The sequence below is a fragment of the Pleuronectes platessa genome, chromosome 3 (assembly GCF_947347685.1).
Source record: "Pleuronectes platessa chromosome 3, fPlePla1.1, whole genome shotgun sequence".
In the NCBI taxonomy this organism is placed as follows: domain Eukaryota; kingdom Metazoa; phylum Chordata; class Actinopteri; order Pleuronectiformes; family Pleuronectidae; genus Pleuronectes; species Pleuronectes platessa.
Window position 1 is genome coordinate 18,981,515 of NC_070628.1, and position 20,968 is coordinate 19,002,482.

The 20,968-nt window shown below is 39.0% G+C and overlaps 1 protein-coding gene across 1 annotated transcript in view; it reads left to right on the top strand.

Annotated features, from left to right (window-relative positions):
- The window catches only part of LOC128437513 (zeta-sarcoglycan), a 135,507-nt gene that overhangs the window by 45,982 nt on the left and 68,557 nt on the right, over window positions 1-20,968 (top strand). The window contains exon 2 of the mRNA XM_053419697.1: window positions 3,729-3,830. Within this exon, the coding sequence (XP_053275672.1) occupies window positions 3,729-3,830 (102 nt within the window). The remainder of the gene's footprint in view (window positions 1-3,728; window positions 3,831-20,968) is intronic.

Genomic DNA, 20,968 nt, shown 5'->3' on the forward strand with positions numbered 1-20,968 from the left:
GCAAATAGAGAGAGAGAGAGAGAGAGAGAGAGATAGATAGATAGATAGATAGATAGATAGATAGATGTGGAGCAGTGTGGTGGAATAAAACCACCTGATTAATTTTAGTGTGAATATGTTCAGGCTCAGTTTAATATATATGACAGTCTCCCTCTTTTTCTCTGTGTGCATGTTCTATACTATTTGCTTCTATATGTGGAGCTTTATTGGTTATGTGTGTAACTTTATTTTCCCATCAATAATTCAGGGAGTATTTGCGATTCTCCAGGTCCCTGGGTTCTGATATATTTTATTGAATAAGCTGCATGGACTACTGTATATTCACTGTCATGATTGTAGATCTAACAACTCTGGGTGGTCTCACGTATCGATCACTCACACTCTCTTCAGTTTGCAAAGCTACTAAATAAATATGTTTCTCTGGATCATAAACAGACTATTGTTCGAGGTTTATCTTGTTTTTTATTCTTATTTTTGATCAAATGAATAATTATCCATTACTATGGTGATCAAAGGTCACTGTGATCTTAATAAACAAATTCACTCCTTGAAAGTTGTCCCAACATATATTAGTTAAGTCTGAATAGCCATGATCACTGGAAGTACAGAATTACTTTAGAAGTTAGAAGTAATTCTAATTCTGAATAGAACCTGTTTTTTGCTTATGCTGGAGTAACCCTCTCAACTAATGAATTTTCGCAGAACTATTCTATTTAGCATGTATATTGGTGGTGTTGATTTTGATTGGACATAGGGGTTCGTATATGAATGTAAATTTCTAAGCCTCCTCTGCAGCAGATCGTCTTACTGGACATTGTTTCTACTGCTTGTCTTTCATATTGTTTGTGCATTCTATTCAAAATACTGATTTCCTTTTGTTGGCTGGTCCACCCCCACACAAACGTCTGTTCCCCCAGCTCATTTCCACCAACACCACCACCGCCCAACACAACAGCCATGTCAGTTGATGACCTTGACTTAATTTGTCTGAGTCCCCATCTGTATTTATCTTTGCCTCATTTCTCTCCCTCAGTGATTCTTCTCTTTCTCGTGCCTTGAGCACATTTGCAATTGGAAAGGCTCTGTTGGGTTGTTGCACCTAAACATTAATGATAATTCACTGAACTAAACGGAACAGAATTTGTATCTTCGTGGATAGTTTCATCAACATTTGTGAACATGAATAGAAAGCTGGGAACTAGGGAGGCACGATAAATTTATTGTCCAACAACATACTGTGGAATAGTTATTGCAGTTGAAGGCTGAATTAGTTTAATCCATCATGATTGTTTCAGGTTTTTACCACCGAAGAGAACTTTATTTCACAGTTGATGCATTTTTTGAGCTTGTCATTTATTTAGCAAACCAGGAACACACCTGCTGTGTCTAATTGCTGTCTGTAGAATGAGAAGTACAAAACAAAAAAACATTGGCAATATACTGAAATGTTGATGTTGATCCAAACTGTCCACATCCATCCTATCAGTGATTGCAGTTGATCGCCTATTATTACAGTTGATTATTTAAACAAGGTGCCGACGTCACTGTCTTTTTTCTAAAGTTTATCTCTTTAAATACCCAGAAACCTCCCCGAGCTCAGACCAAGCCCACAGTCAGAGCAGCTCTTGCTCTGATGTGCTCTCTGCTCTGTTACTCTCCTAAGAATCGATTTGACATGGAACAGTATCTGCCACTTTGCTCCCTAAGAAGCCTTACTTTCCTAGTACCCTGTATGGCTGTTTGAAATGAATTTAATCTGGCGATGTAAATCGGATCCAACAATTTTTCAAAGTTCCCCTAGAGTGGAATCTATAAAATGCTGCACACATTATCATAAACCTGGAGAGCTGTCCAGCACATCAGAAATAGTCGGGGATAGCACATAACCTCAATGTTATGCTTTACATAACTTTACAGATTAACCCGTCCAGTGTCCTGTGTATCCCAAGGTCAGCTTGGATTTGTCACAGTGCCCCCTGCAACCCTCAAACACAATGTCTAGTATTACATCAACCTACATTTTTTTCCCGGTGATTTTCACTTTATATTACAACACTGTCAGGAAATTTCTGACAGAACACACCTTTTGATACCCTTAATATTGTATATAACTTTGAGTTGAGAGCTCTCCTTATGACAGAAGAGCTGTCATAAGAAGAGCTGTGAGGCAAGTCTCCATTCTCAAGAAGATAATAACAATCCTGACATGACTTGTTATCTGCTCCCTCCCATTTGATATAAAACTAAGATGTTTCCATCGCTGTTCAAGGTTTTCTGAGTCACTCCTTTCATGCACGTTGGACCAAGAATCCCCTGTCCACGGACCTTTTATAATAAACTCAGATATTTAATAACGGTAAAACTTAGACTCATCTAGTTAATTATTTTATTCACCACTGTCAAAGCCAATTACAAATTCATTATCACCAACAAGCACTACTTGGTATCTTGTAATGTTAGGGATTAGGATTTGGGTTACAGAAAAAATTATACTAAGGGTCTAAAACAAATGATTGTGGTCTCGAATTTATATGTTTAAATTGTGTAAGTTGCAAAGTTATTAGATCGGCCGTTGTTTGAAAAGGCTCCCCACAGAGAGCCATATCCACTTCCTATTTTACTAGCTGACCTCCATTTCACTCGCCTCGATAAGTTTATCTCAGCAGGGGTTTCTTTCATCTGTCTTTCTGACAAGCTAAAATGTGTTCGTACTGTTTTATGTCTTCATTGTGAACCAAATGGTTATCTAAACCTCCAGCACCTTGTCATGTTTGGATAAAGATAAAACCCTTATTTTGTCAGCATCTCAAAACTAAAGCTCTCATGAGGCTTTGACAATGTGCATTTACTTCCTCTGTTTTTGGAAGGCAATTGTTATGTATGACGTCCTCCGAGGTTGAATAAATTAATCAATAATCACACGCATACGTGAATTATACACTCCAACGGACTGTTAGAGAACGCTCTCTGTAAAACAGGATCAAACTGGAGGTGAAGTAGACTTATGTGAATACATGATATTCCCATTTCAAATCAATATTACACTGCTCATCAATGGCTAATGCTAATAAGTACTGCTGGATCCTCAAAAGCTCTAAGCACATTTAAATTGGTGTAAACCCAGGATCTCGAAAAGGGAAAATTTCATAAATGCATGAGGATATTTAGTCAATGTAAAAACTAGAAGATAAAACAAATATGACCATACATTCTACATTTTCTTTAATTTGAATGTACATGTGAATACACACTTTGAACCTTGTATTTTGTATATGCAAGTCAAGTGCACTTTCATATGGCCGACGGTATTCCAAAGTCACATTTGCTTCATTGTCTATGAGTTGTGTTACAGGAAAAGAAAAGCCATATGAAACCTGAAGACAAGACACACAATAAATCATGAACATGTTCTTGCATGAGCAATTCAACAATTGTGCCCCACCACTATTTTCTGCAGTATCTGTGTATTATTGTGAATAATATCATGGGACTAATTTAGTAATAGGCTGTTGTATCATTTATAATGAATGATTAGTTGAAAACTCATCATTTATAATGATTGATTAGTTGAAAACTCATCAGAAAGAAGATGAGCAGAGTAGATCACTGGATTCTCTCAGTCTCTATGACAGTATATCTGCTCATAAAATGTTATTGGATTCACCTGAATTTCTAAGGATTCTCTCAATAACTACTAAATCTCTCTGTTTATCTCTTTGTCTTGTCAGGATGGCATGGGGAATCTACGGGTGACAAAGGAAGGTGTCCGATTGGAGGGAGTGTCCGAATTCCTGCTGCCTTTATATGTCAAAGAGATCCAGTCTCGTAGGGTAAGACTACCTGTGTTTGTGAGTTTGTGTGTGCAAGTACGTGTGTTTGTGTGTGCCTATTTAGCTCAAGAATGATTAATCAAGTACTATGGAACCAAAACATATTCATGGTTTGAGTATATTTATGTATTTGTGTTCTTCGATGTAAATGTAGTCATCCTTCATCAGTTAAATCTTTTTCTCACCTTGTTTTTTCTCAGTACAATTACCAGTCTATTATGTGTTTGTGAAGAAAGCCATGTTCCAACCCCTATAATCAGCAGAAATCACATGTGGCTGTCATGGTGACATATTGTAGCAGTCTTTCAGATTCACTTGTGCCATTATGGACATGTGTCACTCTGTATAGGGCACTGTGTGTGCGCGTGTGTGTGTGTGTGCGTGTGCGTGCGTGTTTGTGTGTGTGTGCCCAAGCTTGTATATGTTCATATGTATGAATATTAAGCATAAGGGAATGAACAACACACACGAGATACAACAACACAGTTTGCTGTGTTGCTTGCAAGAACAGTCATGACCTGTGAAAGATATGCACTCATAGTTCAATCTGAAGCCACATGGAACCGACAATAACTCTGAATTGACACCACATCATCAGCCAAGATTAAGCTGTAAAGAGAGAGAGAAAAAAAAAACTCAGAAAACTAAAAAGGATCCCTCGGGCCTGAATAACTTTGACGATAAGAGTACTTCAGCATAGAGAGTGATGGAGAAGTGGAATAAAGAGATACTGACGGACAATGTGAAGAGGAAGAGAAAACTGCGTCAGAATGAATAGAGGAGTTAATGGGAAGGGAAGCATACTATGTGTTGATTCATGGACGCAAAGCCTCTAATGCATTAAAAATTAAACTGATGTTCAATTGGGATTTCAAACACATAGTCCTACATTTTTCAATTAGATAGATTTTTACAAATAATGCAGTAGTAAACAAATGAATCACATAAAGTTTACCTATTTGTAGTGGTTACCAAACTGTTTCTGCCTTCCCCCCCTTGTGGGGGTGAAGTGAGGGATACGGCCCCGCTGGTGAGTACAGTAGATTTAACATGTTTAAGCCTTTTGGTTCGATGCTGAGCCACATAATAGTGCATTGCCTTTTTTATTGGTAACATTTGAAACAGTCATGATTGGCTTACTGTCACCTTTACATGTTCACACTCTATTCACCTCTTCGTGCATTGGTGTCATGGTGGTAAGCTAACGTAGGCCTCCAACAGTATTTTATTAATGCCACAATGAAAAATAAATAAAAGCCTATTTTAACTTGTTTTAACTAACATGGTCAATTTGGTTGAACCAGTTGTGTAATTTATTTAGCAGTTTACTTATTGAGAAATATAGTTTAGTATTTATATAGTCAATCAGCATAATTTCTTTAATTACTGTACTTAAATGTTATTTTTTTAAGTACCATTAGAAATTATGTCAGTTCCATACCAATTAGTATGATGCTTTAATTGTCATTCAAGAAAAAGGTATTAACTGCGTGGTAGGTTTACTTATTCTCAGTATCTGTTAACAGCCTACTGTCAACTGTCAATTTTTGGGGATATTAGTTATTGTTTACCCATTTACAAGAATGTAAGTGGATTTTTTTAATCCCCAAAATAAACTAAAAAGGTTCATGCTCTCTTAATGGAAAGTTTGAGAAAAGCAATTTGATGATATCCCACACAGATGCCGTATGCCTTATTCACACACATTTAGCATATTTTGCATAATCAGGGCCTTCCCCCAGCAGCGCATTGTGGGAGAGGTAAATGGAACATTGTGACTCCCAGAGAGAGCTAAATACAGAACACTGCATTTAAACTATGCGCTAACAGCAGCAACCACAACACACTGAGAAATGATATTGGCTGTGGAATTGAAAAAACAGGGTGCAGGAGAGGGAGAAGGATAATTGATGAAAGAAAGGTGGGGGGAAACAAGAGTGAGCAGAGGTTGAAGGGAAATAAAGGGGTCAGAGAGAATCAAACAGACCTAAAGAGGTGGAAAGAAATGTATGAATACAATAAAATGAAAGGCAAAAGCGAAGGCCATGAGAGAGACATAGAAAATAAAAAGAATTGAAAAAACTAAGAAAACATCTAAAGCAGGTTTAATGTTTTCGAGTTGTGATTGTGTTTCACATTATGTTCTTCATTTCCAAAGATTCTGGAAGTCTTTTTTTAACCTTCCTTCCAGGTAATCTTCTGAGGTAAAATAAATTCAACACTCCTGGGATATTTTGATATTGGAAAACATGTTTTGATTATTTGTTTTATTTGTTTTCATGTGTCTGGTGATATTTTCCATGTGAGGCCAGCAAGGTGGCACAGTGGTGCAGTGGTAAGAACTGTTGACCTCACAACAAGGAGGGTCTTGGTCAAAATGACAGAGACTAATGGTTGTTTGTCTCTGTACGTTGGCCCTGTGATGAGACTGGCAACCTGTCCAGAGTGGACCCTGCCTCTAGCATAATGTTAGCTGGGATTGGCTTCAGCCCTGCTGTGGTCTTTAAAGGAAACGGTATGGATAATGGGTGATTATCGATGTGCATGTGTTTACAGGCTATCACAGCTAATAGTAAAATAAAATTGGTTATAGATTGTTTGTTTTACAACCACAGCATAGCTTGCACTTTGGTCACAAAATCCCACTGTTTGATCGAGGCTCTGAACGGAGTAGGAAAGACCTGTTTCACGTGTCCATCAAGCAAAGAATACAGGTAGTGGACAGGAGTCGCTTGAGCACCTGGCTTTATAGCAACATCTGGCAAGGAGGCAGTGCAAGGCCCCAGCCAGGAACTGCAAGGCACTAGTTAAGTATTCAACATACATTTGGAAGCTCAAGAGAAGCTTTGAGAGACACATGACCTGGAGTGTGTGAGGCTACTGAATAAAGTAATCTGTGCCAGAGCAACAGCATCAGCCAGAACTTAGAAGATATCAAATATACAGAATTCTAAAGTAGCTGTGTTCCTATAAAAAATGTTGTCACATGGCTTGGGACTGATGTAAAATCCAATATACAAATTGTGGACAGATTATGCTTTTACAAATGTGTGGTCGCTGACACACCAAGCTGGGCTAGTAGAGGTGAACTGATTGATCTTGCACACTGGATGATCAACAGACTGCCCTGATTCAGGTGAGCAAACCGATTTGGCACACAGGATGATCAAGGGGCAGTCAGAGCAGGTTTCAACCGGGCAAGGCTGGAACACTATGACACAACAAGTCCTTCAAATCACATAATCAAGCATCATCCCTGTCAACGGTGTAACATCATATTTCTGAGCCTTCAGAGGGAGTTTGATGGAAAGAACATGTTTGGATTGAAAAAAGGGCAAAGTCAAGTAAGGTTGGCACATCATCATTATCGTTGTTACAAAATAATTGAATGGTTAAGGTCAGGGGATGATTGTGATGATGCTTCTGAAAAAAGAAAAAACAACCCTGACTGCCTATCTAACCCAACTATGCCCCCTGATCTCCTTACATCCGTAACAACATTGCATTACTTCCTCCTTTGCTACTGTTTTAACATAGCAGCAAGTGGCAACAGAGATTATCCGGCAAATCTTAGGTGCTGCTGACTATTTCAGAGAGCAGGTACGGTTTGACTTAGTTGGGAACTACAAACATCTCTCAATGATCCCTGTGCTTGGACTTTAGTATTTGGAGTATGTTTATACCAACCTTCCAGCAACAGCAGCAGTTTGAGGCGTTGTATTTTCAAGCTGTCCATCCAAAAATCCCTTTGTCCTTTGTGTCTTCAATGTGTGACATCTCAGCAACGTCTTGAAATAATCCTTTTTTTTAACATGGCAAAAGTGTGGACTTGGACTTAAAAATAAAGTAATAAAATGTTGGTGGTTAAACCTGAAAGATCAAGATCTCAATGGACACTTTAATAGCCTTAACTGATCAAATGAAATACTAATTATGATGAAATAGACTTGACAACTGTTGTTAATTCCATCAAAGTATTAATCACATATTTAATGACTCTGGATGGACTTGGATATAAAATGGAAGGAAGCGCCTGTAAGGTAATATTTCTACTTTACTAATACAGTCTGTGGGGGATTTACAGAGTATATGTACTCTATGTAAACGTATGCATTTACTTGGAAGATGATTCCATTGTAACCCAGAGGCAGTTGGATTATCATCAGAGCAGCAGGTTTTGTAGGGTATTTTACGGTGTGTTGGTGCATTTTAAAGGCACACTGCGAATGCGGTGTTCACTCATATCTCGCTCTCTTTTCACTATTCCCACAAAGGCCCATTTCTAGCGACACACATGCATGAGCACACACATTCACTCACACACACAAACACACACACACACAGACTTGCCACTAGGTCCTATAATTGCCTCCATAGGGATTCAATGACGACCTGTCTAGAGGCACAACGGAAACTTATTTATTCTTCTCTTTCGCTGTCCATATATATCTTTTTAATTCAGCATTTTTTCTTTTTATCTTGATCTATGACATGTCTTTCTATGCATCCCCCTATTTCTATGTTGTTGTCATTCTCTTTCACCCCAGGAGTAATACTGTCTCCCAGGAGAATGGCCTGGTTATATGGTAGAATCCCAGGATAAGGGCCTCACTTATTGAAGAAAGAAAGAAAATCCCTGCCTCACACAGTTGGTGTGCAGATTAATGGAAATATAGGGAGCCATGCATGGTATAAAAGGTTTTTTTTTTTAGGGGGTGGAACCAAATCCAATGATAATTAATACTCCCAGAGAGATGATTGAAAAACAATAATGACTGTATGAAATATAATGGACAAATCAAAAGCAACAATTAAAAGCACTCCTCCTCTATACCCTGTACTGCAGCTTCAATGAAGACCAAGGAGGGAAATGTTGGGGCTGGGTAAAGGTGGGAGGATGCCATAACTTTATTTTTGCTGTTTGTCAGTTTGAGATTTATTACTCCATCTCTCTGCCTCATACTTTCTCTGTGCTTCTTCTCTGGGGACCTGAGCTAGCTGAAACTTCTCCAACTCTCGAGCTGTAATTGAATAGCAGAGAGTCCTAATGGAACATTAGGCTGTTCCCGTCTTGGCAGGCCCTATTGATTTTGACTTTGCAGCATTGTAAACAATCCGGGCTAAATGTAACTGAACGGATGCAGACCTTGGTATAGGCTATAATTTTAGGGCACTTGCAGTGCAACTGTTGCGCTGTGGAAGGTCTAACTGTTACAGTGTGGCTTTGTTTGAATTTAATAGCACGTTACCTGAAATGGCTCTCACTTTCTCAGAAGAATAATAGCCGCCAACTTGAGTTTGTTTGATTTCTTCTTCATGGCTTGTGTGTGAGAAAAGGATGCCACAATATCCAACTGTCAAGCACACTTGATTTTAATTGCATGTCACCTGTTGTGTATGAAGCTGCGCTTTTCTTAGCAGAACAATGGCTTTTTTGATGTGATATTGTTTGCGTTCGCATCAAGGAAAGCGACTGGCATGTTTTTATGCCCACTGTGCTTTCTATCATCATCACTGTATAGGGCCACCCTGTGAAGGTGATGTCTCCCGTGTGAAGACAAAAACAAACCCTAAGCTATCATTCAGACACACTGTCAACAGGAAGTTCAACCTATAGGAACATTTGATTCAAATTGCGTGTCACCCCACTATGTGTGATTTGTCACATGAACAGTCTGTAGTGTAGAGTGGCTCAGATGCAATTCCAGTTATTCTGGAACTATGTGTGTGTTGTATTACTCATGTTGTGAGGACTTATCTTCCCTATGGATTAAAAAAAGCAATTCATAATGTTGAACTACACATTTGAAGTTGAAGACATGTTTTAGGGGTTAGGTATAGGTTTATGTTAAGGTTAAGGTTAGGGGTGGACTAAGTACTAAGTATTAACTATGCTTCAGGTTAGAATAAGTCTGCACTAAATCACTAAATCTAAGTCAATGAAAGGTCATTTTGAAGTTGTGTGTGTGTGTGTCTGTGCTAATTTTTGTTAGCTCTTTTCTAGGACAAACACTAACCTGGTCAGTACCAGTTGATCTCATAGGGACCAAAGCCCAGTCAGCGAGACAGAATGTGATCTCTTAGGATAGGGTTTGGGATAAGGATATCATGAAGTATCTTTAAAAGCCTGCTTTCCTGTGATTGTCTGAACATCTCTAAGCCTACTGATATACACAGTATATTGAGCAAGCTTCTCTTGATGCTTATTACATGATCACACCCAGCTTCAATTAATCTGCTGCTTCCTTTCATTATATCCCATTATGTCTTTGTCCTATTGCTCAAATATGTAACCCACTAATCTCCCAGAGAAGGAGACTCAACATGCAGTGTCCCCACGTCCAACAGATGTGAAGTGTATTTGATTTAAACACCTTGTCACCTTTAGGGGGTTGCTCTCAGTATATGAGAGTATCTCCAGGTTTCAGTCTGCAGAGAGGGGTAGCTTAGACATGCTGCCAGTGATAATAGGCATTGACATAAAAAAAATGAGCGCTCCATCAAGCAGACACACGCTGCTGAGGGCTTGTAAGATGTCCGAGCTTTTTCAATGTCCCCCGGAACATTGAGAGCGACATCAAATAAGATGTCTGAGCCACCAGTAGGGATGAATTGAAAATAATGGAAAAAGGAAGAAAGAACAGTTGGACTGAGGGAGGTTTGTAGAGGTTCGTGGGCTGAGGGGAATATCTTATCCTTTTTTTCTGCGATTACAAATAAGAACTCATCTTTTAATTCAAGACCGAGCTCGGAAAGGGTGTGTAGTTAAGCATGTGGGTGTGTGTGTGTGTGCGTGACTGTCTGCATAGTTGTCCGTCTGCGTCATCTAATTCCTGTGTGTCCGCTGTGCGAGTGTCCGGCGTGGACGTGTGTGCCAGACGTGGTCGCGACCCATTTAAAAATAGTCCCCATTAACATTTAACAGTGAATTTCCGAATGTCAGGACAAAGAAAGTCACATTGGCCCTTGAGGGGAGTGAGGGAACGAGACAAAATGAATAAGAATATTAATCCCTTGCTCCAAAAGATCATTCCATCCCTCCCTGCAGCTGCTGTCTCAGAGGTCATGTCATCCAAGAGCTACAACAAATCCGCTCATCACAGAACTTGACTGCAGAAAAAGGGCACATCATGGCGTGCCATGTTAAATGTAAAAACTTGATATTGCTGTCATTAAAGTGGATATTGCTTCAACCAAAATCCATCTAAATGTGCTTGACACTTCCCTGTCAAGCCGAATTGTGCCTTTGAGAGTTTAGGGCAAAAGAAAAACTGACCGACATGTCTTAGATACAAGTTACCGTAGAAGTTTTTCTTACCCAGCACGCAGCACACAGAATAATATTTCATACTTGGGCTTTTTTGACCACCACAGAAGCTGTCAGGATAAATTACAAATACCAAAAAGGGAAACAAAATTAATTGAATATGACTGTATCGTTCTTTGCTTTATGTTAATGACAGTCTATTTTTCAAATCCTTGCAGGGGGAAAAAAGGTGCCACCATCATATTTCAAAACTTTTTTTCTCCCCATGAGGTATTATGATGTGCCTGCTTTTATAACCTCATTCTAAAAAATAACAACCCATGCTTTTGAAGAATTTCCCTTCCTCATAACTAATTCAGGCTCTACACAATCCACATCTATAAATGTCACATTACTGGCATCAGGACAGTAGTTACAACTGAGCACAAGGCCATCAGCTGTGTGCCAGTTTGATTTAATAAACTACACACATATGGTCATTGATAGTTGGCTGCATTTCTTCCTGAGTACAGTGTCATTTTTGACTATGTACCCAAACCCATAGTTACACTCTATGTTTAGATGTCTCTACACCTCTGTGCATTTCCCATTCTTCTGGCTTCAACTATAAAAAAATACTGTCACGATTTAAAGCAAAAAAAAATAACGCAATAGTTTGCTTCAAAGAGTGCAGCGCTGGGTTTTCTCGCTATATAATCATGTTTAAATATGCCCCAATCCTGGTGTCTGTGAAGTAATTGGCGTGATGATCAGGCGAGCGGATAGCTTTGTACAGTAAAATGTATCTCTCAGCCCAGAGCTAGTTTCAATGATAGCATCAGTGGGGAAATGAGGGCATATATTAGGTGCACGAAAAGTTGAACAGAGCCGTTTCCTTCCTCAGCCGCAGCCATGTATTTCTTGAAGTGTGTTAATGCATTTGCGCGGTGTAATTAGCATGTCAAATTAAGTATGTAGACTGTATGCTCGAACATGAGAGGGATTCATGCTAACTACACTGACTCAAGCCTATAACATGAAACGCATGATGATTTGTAAATGAAGACACATTTTATTCAGTCTTATTAACCAAGGCTGGTTTAGCACTATCCTCCTTAATCCGCCCTCTGTATCCTCCTGAACTAAAACATATATTTTGTCATGTAATTGAGACTAATCTGTCTGTAGTGTACTGATCTACTTTAAATAAGTTCTTAACACTGAGACTGTATATTACCAACTCCAGTAACTGGACAATGTGTTTTAGCGCTAAGAATCTGCTGGTGCTACTAATTCAACGCACCATCAAAAACTACACAACAAAGCCCGTATCTCATTTCTGAATGATTCTGTCCTAATCACTAATGGAGAACATTTTCACAATTCCTAACAGATTAAGTGTACTAATAGAATTGCTTTAATCAGCTCAGACTTAAGTACAGACACATTTATACACAAAGTCTGCCAACACAGACAATTGACACATTCACACCAGACATCCTTTTGACAAGATGCATTCAAAGAACCAGAAATCCTCCACTGAATGCACAAAGTCTGTTATGTCTTTTTCTTACACACGTGAATGTTCACTATTATTGCACATATTGAAATATAATTTTCTTACATTCATATAAACAGTGTAATGTACTTATACAACAAATACTAGTTTCAACATGGTCAGTGCATCTCTAGACACACTCTCCCTGAAGGAATTATGTATGCAGGTGGTTTCCAGGGGCCACAATCCACCGTGTGAAATTAATTAAGGCTGGACATTTGAATTAATTAACTGGACGGGAGAGTGGCATTACACTGCTGTGGCCTTATGACATTAAACACACACTCGCACTCACACAAAGACACACATTCCCACACTAAGCTGACACACACAGATTAGATTTAATTACCAGTCTGCAGATCATTGGTACAATGGGGTTCAGCCTTAATTACATATTGTACTGTCCCTCCGTGTGTGTGTGTGTGTGTGTGTGTGTGCGTGTGAGTCTTTGGCTGTGTGTGTGTGTGTGTATGTCAGTGAGAGAAAGGAATTGCATGGCAAATAAAAACAATCAACGGCACTCCAGTAACATGTATCTGAGTGCAAAGTAGGCAGATTCCATTCTATGCTGCTCCACTGAATCGTCCACATATGGCAAGTCGTACGTCCTATGCTAACTCAGCTAAAAAGGCAAACCTTCACAGTCTTGTCTCTACTGAAAATTACAAATTCCCTAAAGAAATATTCCTCAAACATCTGTGTTGTGAACATAAAAGAGTCAATGTAAGCTTGAGAGATGGCACTAAAAATGAGTAATGTCTTGCTTTGCAAAGGACAACAGCTGGAGTCAGTTATAATGACGCAGTTGAAATTCATGGTAACTGCAAACTAGCTTCACACCAAAGCATACATTCAAATAAACAAATGCCACCTCTGATGCTGCCTAATAAGCAAAGCTGAATCACATACCACCATTTGATTCATGTACTTTAACTCAGCCGGATGTTGTGCTTGCAGCACTTGACTTCAGTGACACTGAATGCAGTGGTCTGTGCTTTTCTCTGTTTCTCATTTGTGACTCTCAAAAAAATCAGAGCTGAGAGCACAGTGGGTATTTCTGTAATTTAAGTACAAACACTTGTGTCCTTATTCAGTTTCCCTCTCACTATTGCTGTGGCCATTTTTCTGTCACAGTTTTTCATGGCTGAAGTTAAGTGGCCTGCACTCTTGAGCAGCTTGTATAAAGTCAGAGAACTGAACATGGTCACGGCAAAGTGCCAAAGTCTGTGTGCTGTGGTAAACAGCCTCGGGATGAGTATCCTCATGCATTTATAATCTGCATCATAATTGCAGAGCTGAATGCCTGAAGTAAATTGAAGGGACAACACCTAATGGTTAAGTGCTCCATGTCTGGTGAATAATTTGGGGAAAGCACATTGCAGAATTGTTGATTCGGCAAGGTAATGTTATTTTCCATTTGGACACACGTGCTTTATAGAGGCATGGAAATACAAATAAATGAAATAAGATGATGCAAATATTTCAAACTGCTTTACAAGGGCACGTAATAATTCAAACATTTAAAATGTGAAGTAATTAAGAAGACAGCGAATTGCATTTCAAAGACAACAACATCAATTAAGAAAGTTAGTATTTAGAGATTAAAGTAGGAAAATTAAATGAAGTAAATTGTATGAAGCAAAAAAAAAAAGGAAGTAAAAAGCTGGTGAGGCTGTGTCATTGATTTGTTTTACTAACTCATGATACAAGTCATGATTAAATAGCTCACTCTACCACTCAGGGGCGGGTTTACATATGTATTCTATGTACTGAACATGCAAACACGGTGCAAATGTTGTACACCACAGATGCGTTGGACATTTTGACCGATATCATTTTTTCAGCATATACATTTGACAGCTGAGGGTGTGTGTATTCAGCTGACCTTGACCCCGAGATGTATAGTTATATAGGTTATAGATTGAGGTTTAATAAGGACAATCCCTGGAGCGGCTGCAGTCCTTCTCCTCCACCCGGCCAACCCCAGAGCTTTTCTTAAAGCTCCATATCTTCATTAGAATCGGGGCAGGAGTAGGTAAAAAAGGCTTCGCTAATAATGAGTTCTATAATCAAAATTTCTAGTACCAGTACTCTCCCTCTCGTATTTTAATACACACATTTATAAATTGAAAGAATGTTATTTTTAAAAAGGACTTTTCATCATGTTAAATTAAATTATTGGTTATATATTTAATTGAAGAGAAAATAGCTCATGTTTTGGCAGATTGTAGATTCACAGCTGTTGAGGTACAGCCCCACTCTGCTTAGAAGCACTTTCTAAGGCTACAAAAGAAGGGAGTACTAGGACATGCTTTCACCATTATGTTCTTCCTGGTAAAATCGTGCTGGATTTAGTTTGCCCCCTCATAGAGCTCCCCGTTCTCTTAGGTAGAGAACAATGATATAGTAATAGATCTGCTAGTGAGAGATCCCTGTACTCAAATGTCAGTGTGGAACAGCTAAGGCGCTAACTCAAGATCTTCTTCTCCCTTAAGTCATTGGAACATGATACAATTGTGGAAAAGAAAAGCCAATTATCATGCCAAAACAACGGGGAGCTTCCATCCAGAAATCCTGTCTTCTAGCCCAGAGACCCCTGCCTAAGTTGAAAGCAGCCGCATTGCTCATTGATGCTCACAAATGCTACAACTAACTTAAAAACCTGTATTCGCATAACTAAATATACCCCCGTAAAATGTTTGATCGAGACATGGAGTGTCACTTAATGAGCAAATGCATCCCATCCAACAGATAGCTAATTTAAATTGTAGATCGATATTCAATACAACTTCCCCCTAGGTTAGTTTGGTTATAACTGGTAGGTTCCAGTACAAATAATAAATATATATACAGTGCCTTGCATAAGTATTCACCCCCCTTGGACTTTTTCCCATTATGTACTGTTACTAACTGGAATTCAAATAGACTTAAATAAACTTTTTCCCGTTTGATCAACAAAACATGCATAGTACTTTGGAGGTGCAAAATAAATTTTATTGTGACACAAACAATAATGAGAACAAAAAAGTTGACATCTGTTGGGTGCATAAGTATTCACCCCCCTGTGTCAATACTTGGTAGAACCCCCTTTCGCTGCAATTACAGCTGCAAGTCTTTTGGGGTATGTCTCTACCAGCTTTGCACATCTAGAGATGGAAAGGTTTGTCCATTCTTCTTGGCAAAAAAGATGAAGCTCAGTCAGATTGGATGGAGACCGTCTGTGAACCGCAATCTTCAAGTCTTGCCATAGATTCTCTATTGGATGAGGTCTGGGCTTTGACTGGGCCATTTTAAGACATTAACATTCTTTAATCCAAACCATTCCTTTGTAGCTCTGGCTGTATGTTTAGGGTCATTGTCCTGCTGGAAGATGAACCTCCGCCCCAGTCTCAAGTCTTTTGCAGACTGCATCAGATTTTCTTCAAGGATTTCCCTGTATTTGGCTCCATCCATCTTTCCCTCTATTCTGACCAGTTTCCCTGTACCTGCTGAAGAGAAGCATCCCCACAGCATGATGCTACCACCACCATGTTTCACTGTTGGGATGGTGTGCTCAGGGTGATGGGCAGTGTTTGGTTTTCGCCACACATAGCGTTTTGCATTGAGGCCAAAAAGTTCAATTTTGGTCTCATCTGACCAGAGCACCTTCTTCCACATGTTTGCTGTGTCTCCCACATGGCTTCTGGCAAACTCCAAACGGGATTTTTTATGGATCCCTTTCAACAATGGCTTTCTTCTTGCCACTCTTCCATAAAGGCCAGATTTGTGGAGTAGAGGACTAATAGTTGTCCTGTGTACAGATTCTCCCACCTCAGCTGTGGATCTCTGCACCTCCTCCAGAGTAACCATGGGCCTCCTGGTTGCTTCTCTGATTAATTTTCTCCTTGTCCGACTCTTCAGTTTGGGTGGACGGCCTCCTCTTGGTAGGTTTGCGGTTGTGCCATATTCTTTCCATTTTCTTATGATGGATTTTATGGTGCTCAGAGAGATGTTCAAAGCTCTGGATATTTTTTTATAACCTAACCCTGCTTCATATTTCTCCACAACTTTATCCCTGACCTGTTTGGTGAGCTCCTTGGTCTTCATGATGCTGTTTGTTCAGTAATGATCTCCAACAAACTCTGAGTCCGTCACAGAACAGGTGTATTTATACTGAGATTAAATTGCAGACAGGTGGACCCTATTTACTAATTATGTGACTTGCAAATGTGACTTGTGAATGCAATTGGTCGCACCAGATCTTTGTTAGGGGTTTCACAGTAAAGGGGGTGAATACATATGCACTCAACACTTTGCAGATTTTTATTTGTAAATAATTGTGAAATCCATGTAATATTTCCCCCCACTTCCAAATGATGCACTATTTTGTGTTGGTCCATTACATAAACTCACGATGAAATAAATTTTAATCTGTGGTTATACCATGACAAAATGTAGAAAAGTCCAAAGGGGGTGAATACTTATGCAAGGCACTGTATATATATATATATATATATATATAAATTGTCCTGCCAGCTTTATAGAACCTAGAGCACAAATCCAGCTCTACACCAAGTCATTCTGGGAAGGGGATGAACATACACAAGAGGCAAAGTGATTATCATTCAAAGAGGGAGAAGGAAGAGAAGAGGGCTGCTGAGAGCAAGTGCTGCAGTTTGTCATTGACAACATACAATGCAAAGACATGAAGAAAGACAAATTAAACACTGCTCGAGTCTGCAGGAGGATGAAGACATAGTTTAAAACACTTTGTACATCATGAACCTAAACAAATTGGCAGTTCTGAGAAAAAGAAAGGAGGAGGTGAAAAGTTGGGACGGGAAAGAGTGTGAAACTGTAGACAGCACACAGTTCAGCTAATCTCAGTGGGACAGGAAATTGTTGGTAATAAATTAGTTGGAATGTTGGTAGCTGAATGGTTCAGTTTCAAAAATTACTTAAGGGATTAAACCTGTAATTATGACACCTTTAATAAATATACCAGATCATTTCTTTGATACTCTTGAGTTCCCTGGTATCATACTGTACAAAATGGCTGGATGGCAAAAGGACCCTGAATAAATAACATCAGCCCTGCGTGGATCTCTTAGAGGGAGCAGGGAGGTAATGGAGTAGAAAGTGAGGAACACAGCAGAGGGAATCAAGATTAAGGACTAAGCGCTGGATGGAGATCAAAGTGAGATATAACAAGAATTGTAAGTAAGCAGGGGGTCTTTGGTTGCCTGGACAACTGAGAGTTGGAAATTAATTGAAGACAAGACAGTTGAAAGAGAGTTCAAGGAAAAGTAAAAGAAAAATGACAGGAGAGGAAGATCAAAGATTATTCTGTTCTCTATTCTTGTGTCCAGTCCTACCCTGGTCTCAACCGTGGTAACTGTTAATTTGTGTAGAAATACTCTATTATATCTAAGAAAACTCCTTATTATTTCTCAACATCCATGTCCTATGGTCCCTAACCTGTACTTCCCTGTTGACACCCCTGTTCAGTCATTAGTATAATGTGTCTTTGCCTTCAGCACCTACCAATGAGGAAGTCTTAAATTGTAATCCTACTTTCACTTCTCAGGAGGTCTTTCAACACTGGCCACATGGGGCAGCTCAACAGAAAGGACCAGCTATGCACACTCCTGACAGAAGCATACAGGATATTTGTTTGAGTTAGTCATTGTATTCAGCTATCTTGTGTTTTGTTTTGTAAATATATTTGTCTTCAGCCTTCATAAACTCATGCACGATGTTCATAAAATCTTCATTTGCAGAAAATCATGACGTTGAAAAGCTTTATTTAGCTCCATGGATTTAAACTATTCTCTGCCTTTTTTATCCTCATCATGTTGCATTTCTCTGACCAATTCCCAATTCTCTCATCTTAATTAACCATTTCCATGTCCCATTTCATGCAATTTTTCACCATCAAGACAATCCACTTCATCTCTGTCATGTCCAGCCCTTGTAAACCATCCCCAGTAATTATGGAGGCAGCTACTCAACTGGGGATTTCATCACATGGCTGAGAGCTCTGCAGAGAGGCCAAATTCTGAAAATCCCTATCACAGCAATAACAAAGCATAAGACATACTGAACTGCGAGAAAATGAGCCAAAAAACCCCAGAGGAGCTTTAATTAAAGCCACATCACACATTTGATGCCTTCGAACCCTGTGCACTTTGGGTCAACAGGAGAGAGATAGATGTTAATTTTAAATTGACTGGTCACAACATGCATTTTTGTGTTTAGGTGCTCAGCATGTTGTACACAAATTCTCCGTTAGCTATATTTCCCCATATTTTTTTCTTTATTTTTTATTCTTGCTTTTACTGCAGTTTTTCTGTCATGTTCTCATGAACTCGAAATCTCAGGAAGCCCTTGATGGAGTTTCTTAAAATATGGTAACGTTCACTTGGACTCAGGATAAAGTGATTAGAATTTGATGGTTGAAGATCAACAATAAATAGTATATTAATGCATAAGGCAAATTTACACAATTTACACAAATCTAATGGGATGAAATGATGAAGTAATGATATGTTATATTCCAGAGGTTAAAGGCCAATTTCACTTTGACATCATTATGTCCTGAAGGATGTCATCTGCATCTCTTGAAAGTCTCCATTACATAAATCTGGACGGACTACAACATAATCTGCAACTTGGCTGGTTGGCTGTAAAACAATACATTTTTTATGTTATGTTTCCAAAAGTAATGATAACTTATAAAATAGATTTCGAGCCAGATTAGGATCAGCAGCATTTACGCTCTAGCTATAGAGCAGTAATTAAATGTTATTTATTTATGCTAGCCACGTTAGCTACTTGGTCTGCCTTGCTTTGAGGGATTGGGTTGCTCTGACTTTGTAGAGGTGACAAAGTTAAAGAGAAGAGTTGGTGTAGACATTTAAGAATAAGAGAGTCAAACACGTACATACACAAGCACTCATATACCCATGGGTTCAGTACAAATGAAAAGGGATCTGTTATGATGCCTTAGGGAATTGGATTGAAACAGAAACATCAAAGAAACTACAGGAAGAAAGAAGGGTACCAGAGCAAAAAAAAATCATATACAGAATCACATATTGAATAAATTGGAATCCATGAATCTCTAGTATCAGTCTCAAAGCCAGGGCGATGCAGCACCAGTCATGTTTGAGTTATGAGTGAACGAGAAACAAAGAAAAACACATTACGAAAGAAGTTGCCTTAAGTTGTGTTCGATGAAAAGTATTCAGGAGATGGAAAGTTAGAGTGTGTGTGTGTTTGTGTGTGTGTGTGTGTGTGTGCGTGTGTGTGTGTGTGTGCGTGTGCGCTTTACCCACTACAGTTCTTGGAAACTGACTCTGATCAATAATCTATTAGCCGCAAGACATGTCTGTATGGGTAAGCATAAATACACACACACGAACAACTATATACACATTTAGACAAAAAAGGTGAATAAGGTTAAATCTTGTCACATTTGTAATCCACACACACTGTGCATACATATATTGTCTTAGACTATCGGAACACACACACACACTTTCTCTCCTATAGATGCACAAACTTCTCCAGAGTTAACTTATTCCTCTTTCACTTCAAGTATTTGCACCACCGGGGAATATTTCATGGCAAATGCGGCACTGCAACTTTATCTGCTCTGCTCTCCTCTCCGCCTCCGTCCTTCCCACTTATCTCATCTCTTCTCCTCTATTTAACCATGCCACAGGATACAGAACTTGAGGCAAAATATGCTTCATTAGAGATAAGTAGGACCATGATGTATCCACGGACATTTGTCAAAGCTGATTTCATTTCGCTGTGTGTATGTTTGTCCTCGAATGTGAGTTTTGTTTCTAACTGTACAAGGTTATTAATATATGTATTTTTTGATATTGCTGTATAATGACCTTGGGTGTGAGTACCTTCCTTCTGCAGACCGGTGTGTGTGTAGTATCGTGTATAGGCCTGCATGTATCATGATGTATTAGTTATGATGGTTTTCAAATATTCAGCATCTTACTGGTTCATTGCCATAACAACGCGATCGATTTCACTTGGCCTCTGTGTGAGTCTAAAACAGATATAGCAGACGCATCTACATGATATTCATGGAGGGACTTTACAACTGTGCACACTGAGTCACATTTGATGCCACTTTTCATTGCTGGATTTTTTCTTGTGTGCATAGAGGTCTTCACACACAAAAATATATTGTATCCATTAGTGAAATATGCATATAGAAGCAGGTGCTTATGATACAAGCATTGAAGTTTGATAAGCGAGTTTTTTTCTGTTAGTATATATGGAGCATTATATAGTATGTGTTCCAGGTTTAAACGTACTTGTCAGCATGAT